The sequence below is a fragment of the Hyalella azteca genome, unplaced genomic scaffold (assembly GCF_000764305.2).
Source record: "Hyalella azteca isolate HAZT.00-mixed unplaced genomic scaffold, Hazt_2.0.2 contig6416, whole genome shotgun sequence".
Lineage (NCBI taxonomy): Eukaryota > Metazoa > Arthropoda > Malacostraca > Amphipoda > Hyalellidae > Hyalella > Hyalella azteca.
The window spans coordinates 162601-190555 of NW_025936579.1; the positions used below are offsets into that span (position 1 = coordinate 162601).

Consider the following 27955-nt stretch of genomic DNA (forward strand, 5'->3'; position numbering starts at 1 on the left):
CCGTGCAATAGTGGCCATAAACTACACGAATACAAATGTTATACAAAAATTTGCTTTTTTTGTTATCAAAAAATTTGCTGCTACAAATTTCTCAACGTTGATTTAATTGTTTTACTTATTAAAACAAAACAAAGTATCTCTAACTAAGCCTTGGAAATCCGCATTGTTTTTGCTTCACTTGAAAATATTCTTCGTTATTTTGATAAATTTTCGTAACCACACTAACTATAAACACTGACGTTTACATCCTGTGACTATGGAAACACTCATTCATTACCCACTTTCTATGGTAACACTGATATGCACAGCGTCGCTATGGAAACATTGGTATACAACCAGTCACGGTTTATAAGATTTAGAAAAAGTGTTCGTAGGCTGTCTTATTTGTAAAATCAGTCGGTATGGAAAAACTGGTATGTACTCGTGCAGCCACCGTGGTGGCATCAAATGTAGTAACCGACTTTAAATGCTTCAATATTAAAGTTATACCTTGACATTTTTGTGAAGCAATCACGTTTGCTACCTGGTCAGAAGGCGTGAGCAACTGACCATGGCCAGCGTCAGCAGACCGCGCCTCAGGACGACGCTGGTGCCCCTACTCGTGGTCTCCACCATCACGTCGCTGGTGCAGAACATCGCTGCTCTTGAAGGTAATTACAAAAACATCATATTTAGAGTACTAATGATTACTTGTATTCGCATCATCGTGTCTCTGCTCTGGTGCTGTACTATCAATAAAAGTTACGAGTTCGCAATTGCATTAGTCAATCACTGGCGGCTTTTCAAGCTAACCCCACTCATCGCAGCGAGAAATGGGCCACTAGAAGTAATTGAGTGAGTTGTAATAGTACGGCTCCTGGAACGTAAGTAATAACCTGTGTACGTACTGCTAGGTTATTGGGTGCATGATGCATCAAAACAATAGGTACTCTGGGAGGTGGTTATGATTTGAAACATTGTGAAGATTACGAATCTTATAAGTTTATTTATTTATCGTTTATGAGCCTTGTGGAGTATTTGATCTCTTGCCTATAAGGTGTACGAATTGACAGGTTTAAATGGTTAAATGGGCCTTTGTAATTGTCCTCTATCCAATATGTTGATGATGATCCACGAAGATATAAAGGAACGATTAATTTGAAAAGAAAGAAAAAAAGAAAGGTTAACTCTTTTGGAAAGATAACTTTATTACCTTTATAAATAGACAACGCATGTCAAACAGTAACGTTAAGGAAGGTTATGACGGTGAGCCTAATTCAAGTAATTAGGCGCGTATAACAAAACTTAATTTGTAGAAAAATTAAAAATTATTATCTAGATTATATTATATTATTATATTAATTATTAAACGATCCTGCGTAGCGTCTAGGAATATTAACTGATAATATTTCTTACTTTATTCATTTCGTTCAACTGAATTTTTTTGAAATAGGAAACTCCCCATTATTTATTCCAGTTTTACATCTGACTTAAAATTTTTATTATTTGCGGCCAAGTTTTACGAATTCAATTGTTGTGTTGTAGCTTTGTTTGTGTTATTCGCTTGCATTATTCCAGACTTTATTACCCTAATTTAACGGTTCCTCAAGCCATTTGGTATTCCGGCGCTGGCTGTGCTGCGAATGACAGCCCGCTTTGCACATACTGAATAAATTGAATAGATTTTTGTTTGTGGATCTCACAAGTTCGTCTTGGTGCGGATTTTTTCACGGGACATTTCCAACACGAAGATGTCCTCGGATTCGGCTAGGTCGAAAGAGACCCCAAAAGTTTGTTAGCTGAAGTTTCAGGAGTGCTGCCTTTATGGTCCGCCCCATTCCTTTGATAAATCTAGATGTGGAAATGAAACACCAGAGTTTGGATGAGCTCCTTCTTTGAGATTTGGCGGGAGTTTCGCTACCGCAATCACTGAAATTGAGATTTGAAGCAGAGTTTCTGTAGAAATCATCCTACTTCAGATTTAAAGGAGTTGCACCGTCGCACTAATCCGACTTGATATTTAAATAGTCTTAGTATATTAATTTTTAACTACTTTCCTATAGTAATTCGAGCCTTAGTTTGCACTTCAGGAATTTCACTCTCACGTAATGCAACTTGAGTTTCTGAGTAATTCTACATACCGCTACTATACACTTTATAAATGTCCCATTTTATGCCATTACATATGTCAAATGCCATAAAGTTTATGGATCAAGACGTGGCTTCAGTTTAAATTTGAATTGGATCAAGACGTGGCTCTAGTTTATATGTGAAGTAGACCATCATAACGTGGCGCCAGTGAAAATTGGTAAAAACTCTTTCAGATCATCCCTCGCTGCGATATGGTAATGGCTGCGCTGCTCAGCAAAACTCAAAATATTTTTTATTTTAAAAAATTGGACTTGAAAAGGGAGCGCCATCATCAGGCTCGCCGTCATTACCTTCAACGTTAATGTTTGACTCGCGTTGTCTATTTGGTGCCAAGGCCGCTGTTACTTCTGTAGTCGAGGTGTTCCGTAGAAAATTACATTATATTTGTGTTGTAAATTTATTTTAACTCCATGGCTGCAGCGTGGTGCGTCATGAATTCGTTATACTGTTCGAAGTACGTGCAATGATTTTAAACTGCCTCATAGCTGAAATAATATGTTTTTCTATCATCGATGCTGGAGTTTATTTCGTAATGGACAAAAGTTAGTCCGCAAATATCTGATATTATTTAATTAAGTGTGAATAATTATTACAGGTTTTTAAATCCATTTCTCAGTAATACGAAAATTAGGCGTAAAAGAAACAATTCGTGCAGCACTCGTCATGCTACGTTTCCTCCTACGTGGCTTGCTTTTGTCTTACTTTTTTTGAAAGTATGGGCCGAGGGCCTATACTTTCAAAAAAAGTTAATGTTTTTTCAAAAAAAGTTAATGTTTTTGAAAGTATAGGCCGAGGGCCTATACTTTCAAAAAAAGTTAAGAGATCGTAAGTTCATCAGCCAATCATTGACGGCCTTTCAAGCAAAATCCACCAATCGTAGAAAAGAAAATAGAGCGTAAATACTTACGTTCACTTAAAGAATTTTTGAAAGTATATGCCCAGGTCATTCTATACACGGGAGATTTAACGTGAACTCATACTTGAAATTTGCCTGCTGTGCTACTTGTTTCAAAAGTTAATCCATTACACAGTAATACCTAGTACGAAAATAATTTCATTCGTTTTTTAGGCAGAAATTAGCAGTATTTTAGGTAATCAGTTCGTGTTCAGAGTCTCGTCAAGCTGCGTGACGGCGGTAATTAATTACGAACTTTAAAGCCTTGTTTCATCTTTCATGTGGGACGCGCTGACCTCCGTAAAATTCTGCCGCAACTCACGAATAATGTCATCTGCGTTGTTAGAATGTTTTGCCCCACTCGGCTTTATTTAGTTGTTTAAATTTATTATGTCTTTGAGTTAGGCTGAAGCAACTCATGAATGATATATGCGTTTTTAAGATGTTTAATCAATTCCACTCAGTTTCGTTCAGTTGTTAATAGTTATTATCTCATTATCACACTCGTATTTCTTAGATATGGGCAAAACTTGTGTTTAAAAAAATGAACGTATAAATGTCTGTATCGAATGATTTTCATGTATTTTGTTATTATTGCTGAACTCTATCGAGTGCTGCCGAGTTTCAACTTCGTTTTTTTTTTGTTCAGTAGTTCTCCTTTGAAGAAGAGATGCATTCAATGGGATCGTAAGAACCGCTTTCTGCAATGCCCTAACTCATAAATGCAAATTCAACTTAATCATAAAGCATTTAAAGCATCTTCACACATGAGTCAAATTCATAAGTAGTGCTAAAGCCTTCGTTCAGTGCTGTACGCATAAATCTTCGTCGTTCCTAAATCTTAAATATTTACGCCGTATGTAACCTCGAAGCTAAATGATTGGCAATAAAATCAATGACCGTTAGTTGAGTTTCTAAATCAGAGTCTGAAACAATCAGTATTCATGTCGCCTATTATATCGTTGCTCTATAAATAAAAAATATTTCCTAAAATATTACTGATTTTTGTAATGTACGCTCGATCGCGTCTTTTACTTGTCCGTGAAGTCTTAAATTCAAAGAGAAAACCATTCATGTTCCTCCAACGGTAAAGTTTGTAATTTCGCGCAAAGTCTCCCATTTGTACTCGTTAAACGCGATAATATTCTTCTGTTGCATTTTTAATAGTCTAATTTATCTACTAATTCTGGGACCTTGAGTCTCATCCCTTTATTTATTGCTCGCTGTGTCGTGATCTAAAAGCGTTATCGAATTACTCTGTGGATCGTTTCATCGTCATCGAAACGCCCATTAAGTTCATTTTTTGCGTCATTGTAAAAAAACTCAATATTTTTAGCGCATTTTCTCATTTATGGAAAAAATGCACTATTGTATATATACTCGCCATGTCCGTCTGTCTGTCTGTCCGTCCGTGACTTCACGTTTTCGTCGACGAGAAAATGCGCTCTCTGTCACTCACTGCAGTGATTACTGAGTTACATTTACTTTACTAGCTACCACGCTATCGAAAAACCCTCATATAAGATTTAATTTTGACGATGTCTCATAATCAAAAAAATATTCTAATCAATGCAACTTTTTGGCCCTTTCGCCATTATTAATATCTCGCATTAAAGTTAGTTTAGGATCTTTATGTCATTATTGAAAACCTTTTACTTTTAACGTCATTAATTGTATCGCAATCAAGGAGCTTTCATTGACGTACGTTTTTTGTATCGTTACGTCGTAAACAAATGCATCCTAATTAATTTGGGAGGATAGCGTCGTAACGTCATAATAATAAACGTCTTCCTAAAATTTTCAATCATAGCGCCCTCCTAAAAGCACTCTTCTTTTTGTTGGCTCATTAAGTTGTAATAGGAAACCCTCATTAATTACTGTTTTCGATTTGTTCCTCTACAATCAGATCATCAATTAATTTTTCTTGCGCCTTGCTTATTAATCCAATACTCCCATTAATTTTTTTTAATTGTTGTCGCTTGTCTTCACGTAGTTGAACAAATCGGTTAATTTTGCAGGCTCCCGCTTACATGCTTTGTTGATGATAAGGAAAAAGTTTCCGAGTTTCAGAGTTGCCGCGATTATTCTGCAGCCGCGGCCGCAGGATATTACAAAACTTGTGGGCGTCAACTTGTACCTGCTTAATTAATGCATCAAGCAGCGATATTCTACTCTTATCTTCTACTTCGGCTCTTTTTATATAAATGATGGTTAAATATTATTGTTGTTTCGGACAGAATATAACTACTTGTTTCGCTTTGAAGTTAATCTGTTCGCAGATTAAAATAATCTCATCTGAATACTTTTAATGCATTGATAGGAACATTGTTCATGTAATCCTGGACCATTCCGAGTAGTGTTGATTGCAACCCTCAGTCCAAATCCTAAACCGGATCACCTATAAACCTAAGTAACACCTTATCTCCGGCAGCTCATGCATGAGCTTAAATAAATTCTCATACGCAAAAATGCCACTTGTGCAAACTCTTCGCTTCTCGGTCACAGCTCTTAGCGGCCCCCTGGTCTGAGAATAATGTCTAAGTTATGACTCACTTATGCTAAGGAAATTTAAATTTATTGTATTAATTTGGCTGAGCTTAAGAGCTCGTTATCGCATAATGCATGGTAATGTAGAGCGAAATCACTGGCGTGTATCATGGCGATGCGATATCTTCATTTATGACGGCAGCGCGCGGGAGACATTTAGTGGGAAAAATAAATAGTTATTATTTAAAGAAATATTGGTATTATTTAAAAACCGATACAAATTGTTGATACGGAAGAATGATAGAATTTTAAAGCGTAAGTCCGAACAAAGTTGTCAAGTATTAGTCCCTCATTATTTGTATAAATAAACTTGACGGTTTTAAATGCATTTTTTCGAGGTTTCAAGCGAATCGTTTTACATTTTGCCTTCATTATTTTCTAAAATGTACAAATTGAACTGATTTTTTTCTGCAAATTATGCGCAATCATCGATGAATTGACCACTTTCTTCTGTATTAGTACGTCCCTTAATATCTGTTGTCATCTCTTAGTGTGCTCACTAAACCATTGCAGGTCCGTAATTTTAAGACTTTGATATAAGAGACGCTAGTTTCGCTATTACAAAATTGGTCACAGATTGAGCATAGAGAAGACAGAACGAATGCTGTGAGGGCGAGTGATGTTGGTCAAACATCTTATGTCTGCGTCAATTTAATCTGCCAGGAACACTTTGTGCTCTTATTATATTGTGAGCATCTATTAAGCCATCGAGCACAGCGCGTCAGACTTAATTATATATGCCGCGATCCTCTGCATGGGCGCGCAGCAAAAAAATTCTGTATACGGCTGGCCTCGGGCTCGCGTCACTAAGTAAGCTCGACGTCAAGTTTGTTGTTCGGACGCCAGGACTTTGTTTCCTGCAATGCTGTTAAGTGGAGGCAAAAAACAGCGCCGCAACGCCTCGCACGTGGTCACTTCTCGTTGCCATCGTCACTCTTGAGCTTCTCATTTAACGCGTGTGTAGAGGCCACGGCTCTTGATGTAACGCTTGTGTAGAGGCCACGGCTCTTGATTTAACGGGTGTGTAGAGGCCACGGCTCTTGATTTAATGTGTGTGTAGAGGCCACGGCTCTTGATGTAACGCGTGTGTAGAGGCCACGGCTCTTGATGTAACGCGTGTGTAGAGGCCACAGCTCTTGATGTAATGCGTGTGTAGAGGCCACGGCTCTTGATGCAACGCGTGTGTAGAGGCCACGGCTCTTGATGCAACGTGTGTGTAGAGGCCACGGCTCTTGATTTAACGCGTGTGTAGAGGCCACGGCTCTTGATTTAACGGGTGTGTAAAGGCCACGGCTCTTGAGTTAACGCGTGTAGAGGCCACGGCTCTTGATCTAACGGGTGTGTAGAGGCCACAGCTCTTGATTTAACGGGTGTGTAGAGGCCACGGCTCTTGATTTAACACGTGTGTAGAGGCCACGGCTCTTGATGTAACGCGTGTGGACTGTGGAGAGGCCACGTACGGTTCGAACTGTGTCTACTATTGAGATTTAATTATCGTAGAGTCGAAGGAAGTGAAATTGAGTTTTCGGTTTACTCGAATGTAAATATATTACCAAACAATAAAAATTATTATGAAATATTTTATTTTCAATCAACGTGCCTACGCGGTTCCAAGTTTTTCGCGAAATTTTTTAATTCTGCGATAATTAACCTCTATAAGGGACTTTAATTGTAATATAAGAAATATATAGATTTATATATATTGATATTAAAATTATTTATAAGGCAATAAATCATTTATCACTTCATCAAAACTTTTGTTCTTCGTTTTATATGCATCTGATAATATACGGGTTATTGGTTATTCGTTCCAAATTTGGTACGTGCTCAGTCTACGAATTTCTATTCTCTTTTCCCTCTTCGGTAATAGTGTTCGGGCTCATTTAATCTTTAATCAAGACGTTAAAGAATATTATAACCACATAATAACTGTTACATCTATTATACTAGTTCGCCTTGAGCTATCGAATCCCGTTCATCTCGTCATTTAATTTCATTATGAACGAGAGCCCAGCCCACGTGGATGTTCGGTATGCGAGTAATCGACGAACAAAAAATATTTCTTTAGCAGATCTGATAAACACGAATCTTTTCTGCGCAAAGTAACATGACTTTGGCTGACAGACTATTTGTTTTTCCGTCTGGACCATGTTGAGAAATGCTCATTCAAGTGTTTGAGTGGCGTAACTGTGTCTTTGTCCTTGTGTAGTCCAGTCTCCCCTCTTAACGTTACGGTGTTGCCTTTGTCACGTGACCGTCTTTATTTTTAAGTCATGTTATTCAGCTCCTTTACTGGGGCAATTGGTGGCAATGATGCTTCAATATGCGGGTGTTATCTCAGTAAATATAAATTCGTTAGATTTTCTTGCTCAGTTTAAGTATTTTTGCCTGTAGTTTGGTGATGCCATTTCATCCCTGAGGATGGAAATATATTAGATAGTCTCTCAACGTTATCTTTGTGAAGGCAAGCAGTAGCGCAGCTAATTGAGCATCTCCACTAGTAAAATTAACGAAAATATTTAGCGTAAACATAATGATTTCATGTTTACAATTTGGTAGTTGCAAACATTGTGGCTAATGCACAACACAATTGAAAAATATGAACAATTATTGTTTGCAAAATAATTGTTGATGAACAGTTATTTCACTTTTTTCCGTTGAATTCAAAGTATAGAATGATACGCGCTCAATTTTTTGTGTCCAAATTGACACCTTTATTTGTGCTTTATATTTGTTAATTGATGAAGAGACTATGCCTGAGATGAAGCCTTTCTCAAATTTAGAAATTAATTACTAAATACAGTAAAAATTCCCTCACGCGCGAGGGTAAAATCTGGGAGCTTGTATTGAATTAACACGAGTTTCGCGATGGAAATTTTGTTTATAGATCTTTGTTTTTCAGTCGGATCTTTGATTTCGTGAGCAAAAAATTTAATTAAACTTGTATGTATCGGCGTATTTTAATTGCTGGGAAGACCGGGTAAGCTACATATCTGAGCTTAGATTTTAATTGCTGAATCTAGACAATGGAACAGATAGTGCACAATGTTTGCTTGAAATGAATCTTTTATAACAGCCTTGCTTAGTTCAGTTGTTTTAAAAAGTTTTCAATGTAGGAAAACGGATATTCTCTAACGATTTTTTGGCAACAATTATTTTTTAACAACCAAAAACTCGATGGATCCGCAATTTCCTTCTTGCCCCTAGTTATATCTTTATTCATACAATAAACTATCATTTGATAGTTTTCGAATTTTCTATGAGGGCTGGGTTGCTCTTACAGCTCAATCGGTAGGTTATGTTCTGGGATACACGGCCAATCTTTGCATTCTTAGTCCTGATATATTTTGTGGATGTTTGGAGGCCAGAAAAAGGAGTTTAATACGTTCGTATGTTTGCTTCTCGATGCTGTGATTGTGGTTGCAGTGGAAGTAAATAGTGACGAATACTGTTATTGAAACAACGGCACGCACTCCTATGGAAACAACGGCACGCACTCCTATGGAAACAACGACACGCACTCCTATGGGAACAACGACACGCACTCCTATGGGAACAACGGCACGCACTGATATAAAAAAACGTCACGTGCTCATTTGGAAACAAAATACGTATTCTTTTGAAATTAATGACACTCTTCTGCAAATCAAGATTCACAGTCTTGTAAAAATCTCCTTTGGCTTTAATAAACTAGACTTGAAAAGACAAGGCTTCTCTATTATTTCTTATAATACAAACGTTGGTTTCTTGTTGAATCCTGAAAAGCTGAGCGTGTAAAATCAAGATACATTTTACAGCAATATTTTCTTGCCGGATAATTTACGTATTTGCCTTGGATAAAATGGCATTGTATGGAATAATGCATTGTGTATATTAAAACTTTTTTGATGACTAACTTCGATTAATTTCTATTATAATTATTATTCTATAGATCCGTTTATATTGCGGTTTGTGTTCAGAAATAAATTTCGTTGATTTCAGAATTCGAAATTTTTTTCGTGCTAACCTCTTAGGGCGAGATCGCGCAAATTCTGAACGCTGGTGAAGAAATCTCATACTGGGGTCTAACTATCAAAACTACTTAAGCTCACTCCGCGGCCGATTTCTCGTCTATTATTGGTGGGTTTAGCTTGAAATGCTGTCAGTGATCGGCTAGCCAGGCTACAAACTCATGATTATTTTTGGTGGTATGGCCTCAAGAGAAGATTTTTTACGAGCAGGCGTCGGACCCGACACTTGCTGTTGAAATCTGGAGGCGAAGAAGCGCATTTGTCTCGGCGCCGCGCGCTCTGGATTAGGCCTGAGTAATCCGTCAGTGTCTACGGGCGTCGCAAATTCATAAATCTTGCACATATTACTCCTGTCTCAAGCGTCTCTTGTTCCAGTGATATATTTTACTTGATTTGTTATTTTGTTACGTTGCTTGTTCGCGACCTTGCATAACTTGGGTTCTTTCGTCGATTTCATTTGACCGCTATATAACGCAACCTTTGTTCCATGTCGCATGTCTAGACAACTTAATCCAGAATCCCTGTCTTAATCCCTGACGTGGGCTGAGAACGTCTTTGGATTATCGTTGCATGATCTCGTTATTGATATTTTTTCAAACGTATATGTTATTATCAGAAGTATGAAACACCCTGTGATCAGTAGAAGGTTTACTGTTGCAAAAGTTTGCGTGGGAAAGAAACATATTATACTGATGGTAGATTGCGCTCCCTATACATGAACAGTCCCCTCAGGGGGGACTTCTGACGGGTGTCTATGCTCGTCAGAAGTCCTATGGGATTTCGCGTTCCTAGGGGGATTGTTTTTGAGCGCCCCACCGCTGAGCTCGCGGTGTCTGACTGTAGGTCTCAGTTGTGGGGTTAAGTTATTATGTAGGTAGGATTCCTTACATTAAGTTATTATGTAGGTAGGATTCCTTACATTAAGTTATTATGTAGGTAGGATTCCTTACATTTCCCTTCTCTGTCTCTCTCGTGCGGGCGGCCGACGTCCCGTGTAAGCAACCTCTTGTTCGAGTGTCTTCGTTTCTGTTGCTTTTCACCTGTCCCTCCTTGTCACTTCGTCTCTTTGAGATGCTAACGCTGCTTCTTTCGCGCCAGCTTCAGCGGGCTGAACAATTGAGACCTTCCGCCCCTTGTGGGTGATGAATAATTGAGACCTTCCACCTCTATGGTGATGTTCATCTTGACTTTCGGTGCGAGTTAGCTAACTAGCTGAAGCGCTAGTAAACATTTGGCCACTAAACTAACTAACTATACATAAACCGGTATTTTGTCTTTTAATCCAGTCAAAAGAAATCTCCGGTACGCACATTTTTTATGCAATCGAAGTTATTGCAATCATCACTAACTGTCAATATTGTTGAGGCCAGAAAATATCTCCGCTAATATAAAGACTTAAGTCTATGATATTTATACCCTACAGTACCTTTTTTGCTGTTAATTTGTTACCTCGTCAGTTACGTTAGCACTATTTTTCTTCTAAAAACTTCTAGATTTTTGTTTTTGGTACAGAAAGTTTTCGAAAAATTAAATTGTATTGGAATCCACGCAAGATTTTTCATTTCATCTTATAGTCAGCTTGTATTATTATAAATTTAATTATGAATCAGAATCATCTCAAAATTTCCATGTTTCTATCTTATACTGTATGCGAAGAAGTACCTCGGCAACCGCATTTCTGGCAAATGTTGTTCTTGTTGAACATGTGCCTTGTTTGGCATTGCAAAGTTGCTGCATTCGCATTCGTCCTGTCAATCTCTTGAATTTGCTATTAATTTTCACAGACGTTATAAACTCATTTTGAAGAACTCAACGTACTTTTCTAACGTTCAGAATGGGTTTAATAATTTTTCAATCGATCCCATCAATATTGACGCTCAAAAATTTTTTTCAAGCGGCTGATTTTGTGATCACCGAGCTCGGTTTTGAATCAGCTTATCATTACGAAAAGTCCTTTGTATCCAACTATAATGAATCTCCGACGCGTTCATTTTTCCGACGCGTTCCAGCCCAATGGATTTTGCTCCAATCGATTTTTCGATTTCCAAACTGAAATTTGTTTGCCGAATTAAATTTCAATTCCACATTTCATGTGGGATTGAAAGCGCCTAATAATTTCCAGTCAAGATTAGAATCTTTCAATTTTCCAGTTCCATAATTTGATGAGGGTTTTTTATTTGCTTCAAGGCTTTTATAATTTAATAGCGTTGCGCCAAATCGAAGCTCTCTTTTAGCGAAGTGGAGGGAGTTGAGATGTCCCAAATAAGTTCCAGCTAGAGCGAAACGGAGCGAGCTTGTGTCGGAGTGAGTGATTTAGAGGGAGTAAATTGGAAGAAATGAGAGAGCGGCTTTGGATTAGGTAGGAGACGATTTTTTACTATATTATAGTATAATCGTATAGTATTATTATATAGTATAATAATTATGAAGCTGAAAATCGATATCAACCTGACATTGAAAGTACAACATGAAAAGTTGGTATCAGGTGTGCAGGATTTGATGTCTTACCATACTTGAACATTCATTTCTGTGGGCTAAGAAGGTAGAAGAAAATTATTAATTATATAACCCACCATATGTAATATATTGGAGCTATTCTTGTAGACTTCATCACGTAGAAAATTTTGCGTTTGAAAACCTTCATCGATTCATGCGACGTCGTTGTTCGTCTTAGTTGATTTCAATGCAAGTGTGGACTGCATTTGCGATGCATTGAGTCGCCAAGAAGCCGACAGGTTTATTGGTTGACTAATAGGTGAGTGCCCCATTTCATGGCCAACAACAAACCAGTTTGTGTTCAAGCAGTTGATAAACACTAACCTGTTCCTACTTAGAGTTCAAATATCCAAATAGCTCGTGCTTCTGCAGCCAACGTGCATTGGGCTTGTATGCAAGCGTCTTTTCCAATTCGTTGTCCTAAGCATCATGTTATCCTAATTTTAATTTACCCAACACTTATTTATTACTTAACCTGGCGAAATTGGTATCTTAATTTATTTTTAGTTTCCATTAATTCGAGAGATAATTTGGGCGGCGGTCATTCGCACCGATCCAGGCTACCCAATTTTACTTTACGACATTCTACCAATCCGAAGCCTATTCCAATGTACATTTGTACACTGAATTTAAAATCCTTAATACCCACAGTTTGCTCTCGAGACTTGCTTTGATTTTGTGCCATTTAATTCTGAGGAGCGTTGGATCGAAATATTATTTTCACAAATATACGAGGCGCATTCTTTGTAATTGTCATCCTGAGTCCTGTTTCCTAAGTATTAAATTTTATAGAGCAATATAGCCTAAAATGATTCACAAGTATCAATTGTAATTGAACCTTTACATGGCTACTGTAGATTTTTCTATGACAATATTGAGATCTCGAGTGTTATTAAAATAAATTCACAAAAATTAAAACATATGGATCAACAGATATTAAATGCAAGGGTAAGAAATTTGTGAGTTATGTACTACCAAATTTGTTGTTCATAATGCCTTTATTTTCATGCAGCTGTTAATTTTTCTATGTTTTATTGTTGTCAGCGGTCGGAGATGTGACGCTGTCCCCCAGCATCCGCAGTTTAGTGAACGCCCCAACTGAGGTGGTGGAGGGCGGCGACGCGTTGCTGACGTGCATCGTGCGCAACATCGGCGGTCACACCGTCTACTGGAGCAAGCTGCTCGATGGCAAGCGTACCATCCTCACTGTGGACAAAGTCCTTCTCTCCAGGGACAGCAGGCTTTCTGTCCTCCATGATGGTCAGTGTCCAGCATAATGCAAGCTGACTTTTTTTGTTAATTTCATTTAAATCCTTCAAGCTGGCAAGTTTGAGCCACACAAAATTCTTTTTCCCAAATTTGTAACATTGAATATTATATTTTGATAATTATTTTGATACTACTGTAATAATAAGTCCTATCACATATCGGATCGTATAATATGAGCAAAAAGACCAAATAAAACTCAAACAAATGAATTATAGAATGAGAAAGCATCAATCTCGCGGATGCATTTTATCTTCTTCTCCAACTGATAAATTATTCAATGGGAAATTGTAGAAAACTCGACTATAATTTTTTCGTAGACTCTCCTTAGAATTTTTTATGAAGATTGTGCTGCCTCTAGAACACTGGAGATTTTTTCGAGAGCTCGACATGCAGATTCAGACATTGAACGAAACTGTGTCCGGATATTTGTATAATAAAAATATACGATAATCTGATGCGATAGCTGTGTGACGGACATTTATTATTTACATATGTTAAAATTAATGACAACAATAGATTGCTAGAAATTCAAACTTTCCATTTAAACTTTTGCTTATTATCACTGAATTAGTTTTTTATTTCTTCATTTGTATTGGTTTCATAATCGATATTGAACTCTACGGTCGGGCCATTTCTTCGTCGCCTTTACGCTATTCCTTTCGGGCAATTGGTTTCACTTTCATTGCCCTCTTTTTGTAAACTGTTCACCTCTATTAAGTGTTGAAATCCTTCATAAATGTTGCCATTTCTCAGCGAATATGTAGACGCTACATCCTTCTCTGATAGTTACTATTTTTAGCTCGAAATTAATTTTTATGCGTTCTTATATGAATTTTTTTACTCCCTAACTGCTTCAACCTGCGCGATAAGTTCGAATTGTATTTTTTCGAATTTTTCGGCTTTCTTTGTTTTTTTTTTATTCATCTTAGATATGTTTTCTTGGTGAACTTTCCTGGGAATTTTTCGATCAATAAGAAAGCTTCCTACATTTTATCAATTATCACTTCCCAAAACGCATTGATCTCTGATTAATGTTGTTTTAGAACTGATAAATCAATTGAAATTATGTAGACGCTATTAAGTGTGAATTGCAACAATAAAACCGAGCGCTTTTTCAATTCAAATTCAATATGCGTTTATTCAAGTTTCAAAGACGCTCAACCCACGGACGTTCATTCTCATCCTGGCTGATGACTTCCGGACCGGTTCTGCTCCGCCGTGAGATTCGCAACAACAAAACCGAACCTCTTGTCGATGAAGTAGACTTGATTTATTGTAATCCCACCTTCGCCAATGTGAAATATCGAGACTGGCGGGAGTCAACTGTGTCAGTGCAGGATCTAGGTCCGTGTCCTCAGAAATCACCGCTCGAACAACCATCTTCAACGGATAACGGAAACTTCCGCGACCGACTTGAGACCACTTCACATATTCAGGACCTTCAGGATCATAGTCCTGCTGGGTATTCAGGATCATAGTCTTTCACATAGTCAGGATCCAATTCCTGCTGGGCCGGGTCCGCAGCCGTCGCTGCCGCACGATGTTGCAGAGCCAAAACACAACGTCTTCGGAGCTCGAGCAGCCGGAAGAGAGTTCACCTTCTGCCATAATCCGACAGTCAAAACGTTCTCGAAATCTGAACGCTATGTCTGAATCTGAACGCTATGGCTCTGAAAAGACTAAATGAGGAATATATAAATATCTCTTTTATACTGATGCCAACATGTCATAAAATATTCCGTTGTACGACTAAAAGATATATTATTGATTGTAGCAATAAATTTTGGGAAGAAGACTGTCGTTATAAAGAACTAGTACGTCACGTCATGTAGCAAGTTGTGATGTGGTCTGCGACGTGTGTTGTCAGTCCCTATATGTAATAGCCAGTACGAATGGGTTCAGCTGATCCTTGTTGTTCTATGATGCAAGTGCAACGTTCCGTGCCTTTCCAAATCTTACTTGTTCGCTATTAATATTTCTTCTGTTACTGTTATGTTATATTGTTCCGCGTTGCGTTTATAAGTATTTTACATTAGTTGTTATTCTTCCAGCCAGGTAACTGGACATTTCTTGAGTAAAGCTTGGATTGCCCGAGTTTATTCGGTCCATGATCCCTCAGCACATCACATACATGAAAGACATAGATTAAATCAATACCTTAGTTTGAGAACAGTTTGCTAATGAATGAACACAATAAATCTATCAATTTTTTCTTATTCATCATAAAATTGCTCAATAATTCACATCATTTATTCCAAACAAATCATTCATTCTTTGCAACGGCCACTAAACTACTCTTGACCCATAAAGCTCATGGGAAATCATGGAGTTCGAATGTCCGTCGTCTCGCTGACCAAGAATTTGTTTATCTAATGCTGGAGAACAACCGTGAAGAAACGATGCATCGCCAGAAGCCGTATTTTTGTTCATTCCCCCCGGGGATTTCTTCCCTATTTCATTTTGAATGGGTTGCCTCCAGCCATGGAACAGGATAGAAAGTTACTTTTCGTTATCTGGCTGACGCGCATTTTTCCTGACCTATACTGAATGCATCCACCCGACCCTACTCTGAAATTTTCTAACTTTATTAAACTGAAATGAAAGTTTTAAAGATAATCATTCGTTTAGTCAAATTAGCTATGATCACTAAAGTTGAGGGAGACATTCATGATAATCACCACTAAACTTTTTCCTTGGAAGCTGTCCCGTGGTTGCTCACGAGTTCAACGTCACATCGCTGAGCTTGTTACTCACTCGACCTTGTCTGCCTAGCCCACGCACTGAACCAACTCAGACTTTAAAATTATCCCCAACAAATTATTACATGTTCGATACCATTGCTGAGATTTGAAAATTGGACAAATTGAAGACGCAGAAGAGAAGCAGTTGCAATACGACGTAGTTTTTACACCCGAAAGTGAGTTTTCTGTTAAGGCACGAGTTACTTGAATTAGATTTCCAAAGTCATTGTAAGGTGCGCTCTATGGTGAACGACTTGACGCAAGATTTTGGCCCATAGAGGACAAATTTTATTAGATATCTCGTTCATAAGATTTTTAATGGAACTGATGAAAACTGCTCTAAACGTGGAAGAAATTTCATATAATATTATATTACTCATAAAAATGCATGAAAGCTCAAAATGATCGTCAAACGTTGTATAATTTTTAGATTTGAGCTTGCAATTCAGATCCAGCTTGTATTTTTTCCACTCATGCTTTCCAGTATTGTTTCCATGAGATGTTTGCTCAGTGGCTAGAGAAAGTTCCTATAACGCAGTCGTTGCCTGGAACGAGTCTTTCCCTACTTGAACGCTGTTTTTTGAAACTAGAGAATCATATGCAGACGAGTATCAATTTTATGGAGTTCATGAGAGGTTGTGAGTGGCGTCGTAAATATTGCAGGCCTCAATGGCGAGATATACCATATTTCATTTGCCCGCTACTTAGTTTCCGATTCTATTGTTAAAATTTGTCGTTTGCTCGGTAAATTCATTTTCTCTCTGCCCATACAACACATTTCGTCTGTAAAATTCGAAATAAACTATAATATATTTTAAAAACGTCGAGTTCGAACAACTCGTGAGAATTTTCTTTACTCAATTAGTAAATTCAATCAAGGAAACCGTGTTTAAAAAACTGCACATTTTCTTTTCATTTGATAGTTACCGTTTATTAACGCGTGGCTGTGAGTTCGAGCTGAAAATTATGACGTTATCAATATCTTGCCTCTGGTTTGATTAGTATTATAAAATATTGTTCATAAGTTAAATCCCTTGAAATATTTAAAATTGTCAAAGGTTTGTATTCGTTTTGACATTGGATGAGTACTCAAAATTAATCCTCAATATCAATGACCATACTTAAAAAATACGATTGCTACCAGAACTGAAATCTTGACATTTCTGGTCAATAAAATGCCCTCCATTGATATATTCTCCTATTTTCATTCACGCACCATGAGAAATGATAAATTAATTTCAAAAAGTCACATTCGTCATTTTTTGCAGAGAAAACATCTATTTTCTTAATAAACTTGAAATTGTTCCTCTATCTACTTTTGGGGGGCGAAAATAGATGTTAATATTAATTAATCTATAAAAAATATAACTCAGTACTCACTGCAGTGAGTGACAGAGAGCGCATTTTCTCGTCGACGAAAACATGAAGTCACGGACGGACAGACGGACATGGCGAGCACAATATATAGTTCATTTGTTTCATAGATGAGAAAATGCGCTAAAAAAGGACGTTGCATTGGTGTGTAGCTTTTAACGTACTAGTCAAATGCTACATCGATTAGGTTGTTGAAATTGAATCTAAGCATGTTTGTTTAAAAACCATTACACTTATTGAAAACAAATCAAGGAGGGAAACTTGTGATCCTAATGAGCTGTAAACCAACAATATGGAGAGAACATATTTAACAAACTACTGAATTATTTGAAGAATTATTTATTCCAGTAATAAATTTAATTTGTATTCCCACTTGGCAGGTCCAGCCGTCGACTCTCCTATTATACGCGCCGGTGAGCAAATTATTCCTTGTAGTTATTACCTTATTTCTTCTTCACTTCTTTCCTTACAATAATTATCTGCTATTTTAGTCTTCATTCCCTGTGCTCTATTTTTTACATTTAATGTTTTTCTACGTGTGTATGTTTGTGTTGAATTCTGCCCATGAAAAAATAAGGTTTTATTGTCACAGTTTTGATCCGATTTGCATACATAGTAGGAAAACGATATTGAGATTCTCTGAAGTATTTATACTGGTAATATAAGTGATTTATATTATGTTATTTGTTCGTGAACAAATTATCGTCCATGTTAAGCATGAACTGACTGTACGACATCGTTCAGTTCAGCCGCTCAACCATTAGCGATTATGCTCCCTTGTCTGCATTATCAAGGCTTGGGAGAATATATTTAATGAGCAATTAAAATTAATTGATGAATACGAGATATTGGTAAACATGTCTCTACACTTCTTTTCTGTGAGATTTCTTTAAATATTGACCAAAGTGTTGATAAACTGTCGAAATTTTCAAAAAATTTTATTTAAAACTAAATGAACCTTACAACACTCAAAATTCATTTGACGAAATGCCGAAACAGCTTTATTCATTACTGCTTAGCAATTTGAATTCGTTTTATGTCCAATCCCGCGAACCTTCTCATTTTTGAGAGAAATTAAGCTTACATTTCATTATGTAGGGCCATCTTCCATCCACCATTCGTTGTAAGCTCATGATATCAATGAATGCAAAAATGAGCCATCACATGTATCTGTTATGACAGCTATCCTTAATTGTTTATTGCGATCTCCTATAATTAACAAGAAAAAAGTTGCAGGCAACTAAATTAGCAAATTAGATACAAAATTTATGGTAAAGCTATCAAACGTGGAATTAAGTTGCGCGTCCAAATATGTTTACTCGGATAAAGTGTAACATTTAGGAACTGAAAGTTCTTTCTCTTCAAACGAGATAATTTTATTATGAAAAATGCCTTTGGAACAGGCGAGCAGTTTTGGTGGAATGCGTTGATGGCAAAATTCAATAAGACAGAATTTTCAGTAAACTGTTCTGCAGAAAATATCTCACTAGCATTGAGCTTTTAATTGAGGAAATCGCGGGGTATAAAGAATTTTACAGTGAATAACAGAGGAATAATACGTATAATTATATATGAATAGCGCGTCAAAAATTAGAGGACAATCAGTCAAAACTAAATATTTAGAAAAACGTTCCTTAATTTCACTGCGCATAAGACGGTATTAACATGATTATAAATGTCTTGTATTCAAAGTAAGGTTGAACCGCGATGCTCTGAGCATAATTTTAGCTCGTTGAACATCTCTGAATTGTGAAATAAAGAAGAACAATGATGACAGGCCAGATTACTGAATATAACATTTGTTGTTCTCTGAATTTCATCTTAACTATACTGAATAACGGGTTGAAATATTAGCAGCGCTGTAAATCTTTGGGATTGTTGCAGTCTAATATAGGTTACGTTTTACTCCGTTAATTATTCCAATTGTAATTGTTTATAACCCAGTTTTGATCTTCAAACTCATTAAATTGAATAAAAATCTTAAAATAATTTTCGAAAAGGCATTGTAACCGTTTCTTCGTATTGTTTAAACGCCACAGTTAAAATGTGACTACCTTATAAATTTGACAATTTCAATTTTATACTTGAATGTTTGGTTCTATTTCCGTAGACTTTTGTCCGTTAAAAGTCGCCATATGAGCCAAATCTTGTAAGTTTTTTGAGACGAAATGCTTGTGGGTGAGCCCTAACTCAAGTTGGGTCTTGCAATACTTATCGTGGAAACTGTTTCTGATTCTTCTTCAACTTGATCTGTGAATTCGGTGAAAAACTTTAACTTTTCTTACTTTTTTCAATTGCTCTACAAATTAACAGTTGATGTGTAATTTATTTCTCGTCTATGTGGAAGCTTGATTCTTAGTAGAGATGTTTCTGTGCTTCTCTGCTCTAAATTATTCGAAAAGCGCGTATCGTATGAATCTAAGTAATTTGGTCAAAATCCTGTTGATATATTTGACTTCTCATGAGAATAGGTTTTCGATTTTTCATCGAATCGCTCTCACCAGGCTATAATTTAAATTTACCCTTGAAAGCTCATCAAATTTACTGCCGTCTGTCAATTAATCCTTCGTTTCCGTACCAGTTGAAGTCAGATAAACGTCGGTCGATGGGTTGCAGATTAATCGCTTCCTCTAATGAGTCGAGAACTTCGGTAATGACGGCAGCGCCAAAGCTCCCTCAAGTCCTCATTTTTTATCGTATCCGCCGAAATAACCGATTTCGGAGCCAGTCGCTGGCACACCGCAAATTAAGCCAATTGAGATAAATGAAGCAAGTCCCTGCAGAATTGTCCTACTAGATTTTCTGTTGATTTCTCATTACATAACGTTTGTTCTTTAGCTTCTATTTGGCACGCATCATTACGATGTTATTGTTATTGTTTTGTCGCCGTTTTTTTTTTTATTTTTCGATGTTTGTGGCAAGGCAGTTTCCAAATTACCTTTTTAGTTTTGATTATGGTGGTTTAAATAATTTTGAAAGTGTGGTATTCCATGGAAATATTAGTCATTTTGTTACAGACCATTCATGGCGTTACCCATTTCACGGTTATGAGTGCTTAATTTTTACAAATTTAATTTTTGCCAAATATACTTGGATTCAAACTCTTGCTCCAATATAACGCACTTCATTCGTTCAAAAATTACATTTATAGATTCGTAACAGTATAGTAATAACAGTTTTTACATATTATATTTTCATGGCATGGCAAATCGGCATTGAGACATTCAAATGATGAATAAATATATATGCAAATATTCAAATGAACATGTATTTAATCGCGGTTTGCTGATTTTACGCTATTAATTTCTTCAAAACCTAATACTGCTTTTCAGTTTCATTACAAATCTACAAATTTTCCACTTTTTCTTTCGATGTCGAGAACAAATCTTCTCGAGCACTCTGGTCGTGCTCTGCAAATACTTAAAAAGCTCCTCCAGTTCGCTTCATTCTAAGAGGTCATCATTAGCGCAACGTCCCTAGAGAGGCTCCTGAATTCTCTGGGCGCTTGCACTGAGTTTTTCTTCTCTAAACTCACCTTTCATGTCCGTTTAAAAATTTTTCCAACATTAAGTGCTTTGCTGTGCTATTCTCCCACTCTGTTACTAGAAATTTTTTCTGAATTACTGTCTGAAAAATTACGATTACGTCAGACAACAATTTCTGTTACTTGCATCGGTATCGATGTTTGGAGCAACACAGTACTGAAAATAATATTATTTTATTTGCATCTTCTTGCACTGTCCGTCAATATCCAATAATCTTGAAATAAATAATAATGACTGCAAATAGCGTAAATTATTCCATGGAAAACAGCCCGAAAAACGTTTTATCATCGAATTCCTCCGTCGATTTGACTTTACCTACATTTATCACAATTAAATGTGTAACGTCGTGGTGTTCAGCTATGGCAGTACAATCTTTGCAGGCGGTGGCCGCTTTCCATCTCTTGCAGTAGTGCATGAAAGTTGAAAAAATCTAAATGAAAACTCAATTTTATTCACGATTGTGAATTTTATTGAGTTGAATACTTTCGTATAAAGCAAGAACAACAATGGAAAAAGCATCTGCGCTAATGACTGTTGAAGCACAGTGGCGCAGTGTAATTTTATTTAATAGAGAAATCATTTCATTGTTCTTCATTTCGTTCTTTGAATTCAAACTTTGCGCTCCTACAGTCCTACTCTTGATGAATCTGGTGCTAAAGCGAAACTAAAAATTTGAAACTTCTGAATAATTTCAAGGCATTTTAGTTGCCACTAAAATGAAAAAATATTGTTTCTAGCATATGAATTAATGTTTCTAAAGATAGTAATAAAATTCAAGTTTTTATTCACGTAAATATTCTATTCAAAACGTCAGAAAAATCCAGTTGTATATCCGCTTAGATGAACCGTACTTTTTATTGATGACAAATCCAATTAAAGTTAATATTTTTATTTTAATGAAACTCATCCTGTAGCTAAATGTAGCTTCAAAATCATCATTCAGCTGTCCAATATTAATCATCACTATATTTTCAATAGTTCCTCCTTCAGAGACGAAAAAATCGGAATGTTGAACTACGTGCGGACGTTTTCATGATAATTAAAAAAATTTATGCTTGCGTATAAAATGGAAATAAAGAATTCTATTAACCTGAAAATGAATCAAATTCACTAAATGTAATAAATTCTACTGGAATATAAGGGGCGTTGACGTTGCAGGAGGAGACGTGTGGGTGTTGGCCATCAAAGGCGTCACCACGAGTGATTCAGGCGCCTACGTCTGTCAGGTCAACTCCAGCCCGCCTGTGCAAACTCTCTTCAGGCTCAAGGGTTAGTGTACGCTTGTCTTAAACCATCATTAACAATAATGCCAATAATAATAATATTAACTGGTGTACAGAGTAGATTTTCTTGAAATACAAAAGGTAAGTGGTCTTTTTTAAGTTAGTGCTTCAATTGAATGTTGTTTAACTATTGCTAGACAATACTTGTACAATATATTTTAAATGCTTTCAAAATTCAGCTATAAATGCTTTCATAATTTAGGTTTCTTAAAATTATAGACTGACCTTATAATCCAGTACTTCCCCTCTTTCAATTAACATCTTTGTGCCCCCCCGCACGCAGTGATCACGAACAGCACCCTGTGGTCACGAACACAGCTGCGGTCAAACCACAACTACACGCGCTGCTGCCAAGACGCGGGCGTGTCTGACAAGTGCCTGGGCTACTGCAGCATCCACACGCTGCTCGAGGGCGCCGTGGCTGCCAAGGAAGAGGAGTGTGAGCCACACCTCGCTGACGTCGTGCGATGCATGGCCGGTTAGTTAATGCACTGAATTTAATTCTAGATCTTTAAATGATAATTATGAATACTTTTGCCCAAATGGTACAGTTGGGTCAATGTAGTGAACGAGTTAAAGTTCCGATGCAGTGAATTCAGTTCTAGATCGGGAAATGATAATTAATTGTTAATACTTTTGCCCAAATGGTATTGTTGGGTCAATGTAGTGGATGAGTTATAGTTCTTTGTGCTATCGCTAATTTGTATTCTAGTTAGCAATATCAGTACACTGCATTTCCACTAGCAATATTACTAATATATATTCAAATGAAAAACGCAAGGACTGGCAACTTGGGCCAAAATATATACGCGTAGCATATTCTGTTGGCATGTTATGATTGATCATACCTATTTTTTAAGAATTGTGAGGTGTGATGTGACGCATTTTATTTGGTGGTCCTGTGATTTACAGTGATGTTGATGAATGCAACAGGATGATAATATAATCATATTTCGAAAAGTTTTGTTTAAAACGTGTCCATGTGATGCCGCTGTGATGCCACATCTAATGTAGCGTGAAGTCACGATGCGGTAATTCGTCTCTGATGTTAATAGATAATTTCTCATAATGTCATAGAATATGATGTGTATCGCTGTTTTTTGTAAGCTAAAAGTCGATTTAAGAGTAAATATAGTGGATTTGTGTTGAAAATAAATAGCGATAATTGAGTTTTCATGGACACTGTTGCATGGCGCTGTAGAATTGAACTGTATATTGGTTGTTGTTTAGCCATCTTCTACTAGAATAACTAGATCTAGAAGATGTACTAGTTTAGCCATCTTCTACTAGTCATTAAATAAATGCTTAGGAGTAAACATCCTATATTTTTTATTACAAATGTTCTGATATACTGCCTTCGTCAGCTCATGTTACTTTTGCAAGAATTTAAAATCTTTTTTAAAATCATACATTCATTGGTATGGAACAATTAGTTGAACTCTGTCCGGCATCTAGCTCGGAAATCAACTCTACTATTATTATTGTGTAGGCGAGAACAGAAACGATTTACACACGATGCTGGTGTCATCACTTTTTGCTTGCTTGGCAACACAAAAGTTTAAATAATACAAGCAGTTCAATGGAAGTTCTAAGCTCACATTAATCAGAAAGTTCATATCAATTCTGCGAGCGTGCAACAGCGTTAATTGTCCAAATGGCACTTAGTTCAGCGCGTCGGGCGTATCGAGGACCAATAATTGGAGCTAGGAATGTGCGACGCTTTGTGCTTACGGATTCAAACTGTGCAGCTTTCAACAGAATAAATTGTAAAGCGTTTAACAGCACACAATGTGAAGCGTTCAGCGGCATCAAATGTGCAACTTTCAACAGCGCAAAATGTGACGCGTTCAACGGGCAAAATGTGAAGCTGTCAATGGCGCAAGATGCGGTGAGTTCTGCGCACCGCATCTCCGAACGTTATTTATTCATTGGCGCAAAATGTATAGTTTTCTGTGGCGCAAAATGTACTGTATATTCATTGACACCCAATTCTGAAAGTATTCCGCTTACTGGTGCATTTCAGTATTCATTCTAGTATTCACTAAACTCCTGGGTCTAGTGACCCAGGAGTTTAGTGGCACTGCGAAAAGAAGCTCCATGCCCCGACACTCAGTTCTTCGTTTTGATCAAAGTTGGTATGCAGACTTCGAAATGTTTCCCTGAAGAGCTCCGTCAATATTAACGGCCTCCGTCAACTTCATTGAAGCCACTTCCTCTTAATTACGGGCCGTTTTTTGCTCTCTGCTTTCTTCAAGTGTTTCAAGGCTCTCTCGAGAGGCCGTGAGAGGCGTTCCTTTGAGATCTACGGGTGTCTTCACAAGATTTTGACGCTGCGAAAGAGTGCTTCCTTTGCCTTCAATTGGAGGCTTGCCTCCAACGCTGCCTCTTAGGGCTATAATAAGATCGATGTTTTTCGCAAGGACTTCAGAGAAGTTCACTTCAACTTCTGGCTTTCCGAGTGTCATCGTACAGGCTTTTTATATATTGACATATCTCTAGTCGTATTTTGTTCATAATCATGATTTGAAGGGAAGATTTATGGAGAGTTTGAGTTGCCGAGTGTCTTGTTCTGGGAATTTTGGTTCCTTGCATTGCATCTGTGAGACTTGGATAGACTTTCATGACAAGAAAATGTGACCACTTATTTATGAATGAATGAGGTCTTTAATGAGGATCAGCAGCGAAAGAAAATCTGAAATTGATCGGCCAAATTTCAGTCATTTTCATGAATTTACAAATTTAAGTGATGAACAATTGTTGATGACGATCGTTTTGCTGACAGTGGTTCTGTTCGGGCGTGCACACCAACACGAACAGCGTGAGATATTTTGTCGCAATTTAAATAGCCTATCCGTTTTTATGAACTAAAGCTAACATGACGGCAGCTGTTGGTGTAACCGTAACGTAACTAATAACATCCGTACAGTGTTACGTCATTAATAACGTTACTGTTTCTCAACAGATGAGCGTAACCACGTGCCCTGCTGCCAGCGTGAGAACGTTCCTGACATTTGCCAGGAACTCTGCCGCGGCGAGTACACGGTGCAGGTATGTTTAGATTACAGACATGGTGCAGTACTTGTAGCGGCCAATTTCTCGTCTGTGATTGGTGGGTTTAGCTTGAAAAGCCGTGTCAGTGACTGACTGACTAAGGTTTCGAAAGTGTAAATATTTATTTGATATTTACGAATACAATTGCCTATATATCGCTGAATAGTTACGTATGTGTTACACGAGTAGAAAAATTCAATATCTGTAGTGAGAGAAACGCTGTAGCCGACTGGAATAGCAAAAGTTACAACTCACCATTTCCTAATCTCCATAACCACTGTTAAAAATATACATGTACTGATTGCATTCCTGCCACTAAACGAATCCAAACATCCCATATACCTAAGTAAGATGCTGGGAATGCATTGCGTTTCATGATAGCAACTCGGCAGCTGTGTCCTACGCTGACGTAATAACCTCAGCCCTTCGAGGTGCCTTCGCGACTTCTAACTTTTCATTATGTATCGCGGCGGTACTGTTCATTACGGTCGTACATGCAGCGAAAGCCTGTTGTTATTGCGGCCATTACTTTACTAAACGAACCACGTTCGGCCTTACGGTCGTATATGCATGAAGATGATCGTACTCGCTGCAACGGTGCCCAGTCAACGCGTCATGTAGATCACGAAGCTCATTCGGCATATCTTATTCAGCCGTACTCTATGTACGGTCTTGTGGCCGTAGCCGTGTAACCGCGCCTTAATGTTTCGAGCTTTTTAATCCAGCATCCATCTATCACTTGCGCCATTATTTCAAACTTAAAGAAGACTGCGCCGTCATCTTCTTGGTAAAAGCGGTTAAAAACTTCAATTTTTCAGCGCTGATCTTTGATCTTTGGATACAAGCTCCGGCTGAAGGTATCGAAAAGTTCTTGTTCTTTGCGAATTTTGCGGGTCCATATCTGATGAATCTTAACCTTAGGGCTTTCACCATCTGCAAAATTTATGGTTTACGGAACGTATTATTATACCCACTACATAGCCCCAAATAGTATATTTTTCTAGTGTTAAACATACCATAGACTTAATACTGATATATTATTTCTCATGCTTTCTTAGGATGACTTCGTGAAGTCGCACTTCTCCTGCTCGGATTTCTTGCAGCCAACGCTCATGTGCGTCTCTGAGGGCATCGGTGAGTGAAGTCTTCCATGCACAAAAATCTTAAGTAATTTTTGCATGCACGGTCAATGTGGGTCATTTCGACGCTGTTTTGAAAAAAATTGTCAGGGCTGCTAGTTAAGCACCGTTCTTGTATATGATGCATAAAAACAATGAAAAGTTTTGTGTCTTTTTGACATTTTCATTGCATTAGTCCCGCTTAACTTGAAAAAAAGTGTAATGTTTTGCAACAATTCTAACAGTCAAGTGTCTCAATATTGGAGGATTTGTGAGCTTACTTTTCATAGGCACTGACACATACTGTGGATGGTAGTTCATTATCTCCTTGCACGCAAAATTTCCTGCGTACGTATGCAATGCGACGGAAATGGTGAGGCGTATAAGCTTAAATTGGCTTCTACGTATACGTTTCTCGTCGCCAATTTTACAATAATCCATTCATGGACTATATCAATTCACCGTCATTCAACGGTCGTCGGTTCAATCACTAAACTTTGGTGTCCACAGTTTCCTACATGTTTCTAATTTTTTCCCCTTAACCCATTCTATCTGGCTTCACTCATTCCTCACCCCCATGCCTTTTGACCTCCCCTCACTCCTCGGTTTCCCCTCAGAACTCTTGCCACGTCCCCCGGTGGGCGCTGTGGTGCAGGTAATGGGTCCTCGCAGCCTCAACATCAGCTGGTCGCATCCCCGCCTCGCGCCCTCTGCACCAGAAACCTACGTCATCACCATCACCCCCATACGCAAGTACGCTCGTCCATTCCATACGCAAGTACGCTCGTCCGTTCCATACGCAAGTACGCTTGTCCGTTCCATACGCAAGTACGCTCGTCCGTTCCATACGCAAGTACGCTCGTCCATTCCATACGCAAGTACGCTCGTCCGTTCCATACGCAAGTACGCTCGTCCATTCCATACGCAGATCACTGTTGTGCACTGCACGCTGTAAATTGTAACACTGCCATACGCTTTTAATTCAGTCTCATAAAGCTAGCATAAACACGACTCTCCTTAAAGCAGGTTTTAGGCATCAGTGAGCATTAGAATATTCACTTCGAAAATTTACTTCAAGAAGTCCTACATTTATTTTAGTCTGTAAAATAAAAAGCATTATCTGCGCAATTTAACATTCATTTAAAAGCCGTCAGCGCCTATATCCTCTAATGGATGAACTTCCAACTCTTGTTTTTTCAACGTCATACCGTAAAAATTGGCGACGAATGCAGCGCGTTTGATTGAAAAAAATATTATTAACTTAAAACTGCCAAAATTCTGACTGAAGAATTCACTGAGCAGACGCACAAAACAATAGCTTCCGAAAAATCCAACAACAAGCGTTACGTACTGACGTCAGCATTAGATATTCAGATTCATTGAGTGATCTAACCTGCTAGCGCCAAAGCAATCCAGCTGAAAGTTCCCATTTTGAGCTAAAATTGCGTTCAAATGATTGGACCAACTTTCCATCCATCTGGGCGCGGAAACATCGC

At 37.7% G+C, this 27955-nt stretch overlaps 1 protein-coding gene across 1 annotated transcript in view; it reads left to right on the forward strand.

Moving 5' to 3' along the window:
• The window catches only part of LOC108670148 (Ig-like and fibronectin type-III domain-containing protein 1), a 61229-nt gene that overhangs the window by 12860 nt on the left and 20414 nt on the right, over positions 1–27955 (forward strand). The window contains exons 3-10 of the mRNA XM_047880833.1: positions 532–650; positions 13123–13338; positions 17843–17875; positions 22166–22276; positions 22574–22768; positions 25253–25338; positions 26400–26475; positions 27077–27212. Of these exons, the coding sequence (XP_047736789.1) occupies positions 551–650; positions 13123–13338; positions 17843–17875; positions 22166–22276; positions 22574–22768; positions 25253–25338; positions 26400–26475; positions 27077–27212 (953 nt within the window). The 5' untranslated portion in view covers positions 532–550. The remainder of the gene's footprint in view (positions 1–531; positions 651–13122; positions 13339–17842; positions 17876–22165; positions 22277–22573; positions 22769–25252; positions 25339–26399; positions 26476–27076; positions 27213–27955) is intronic.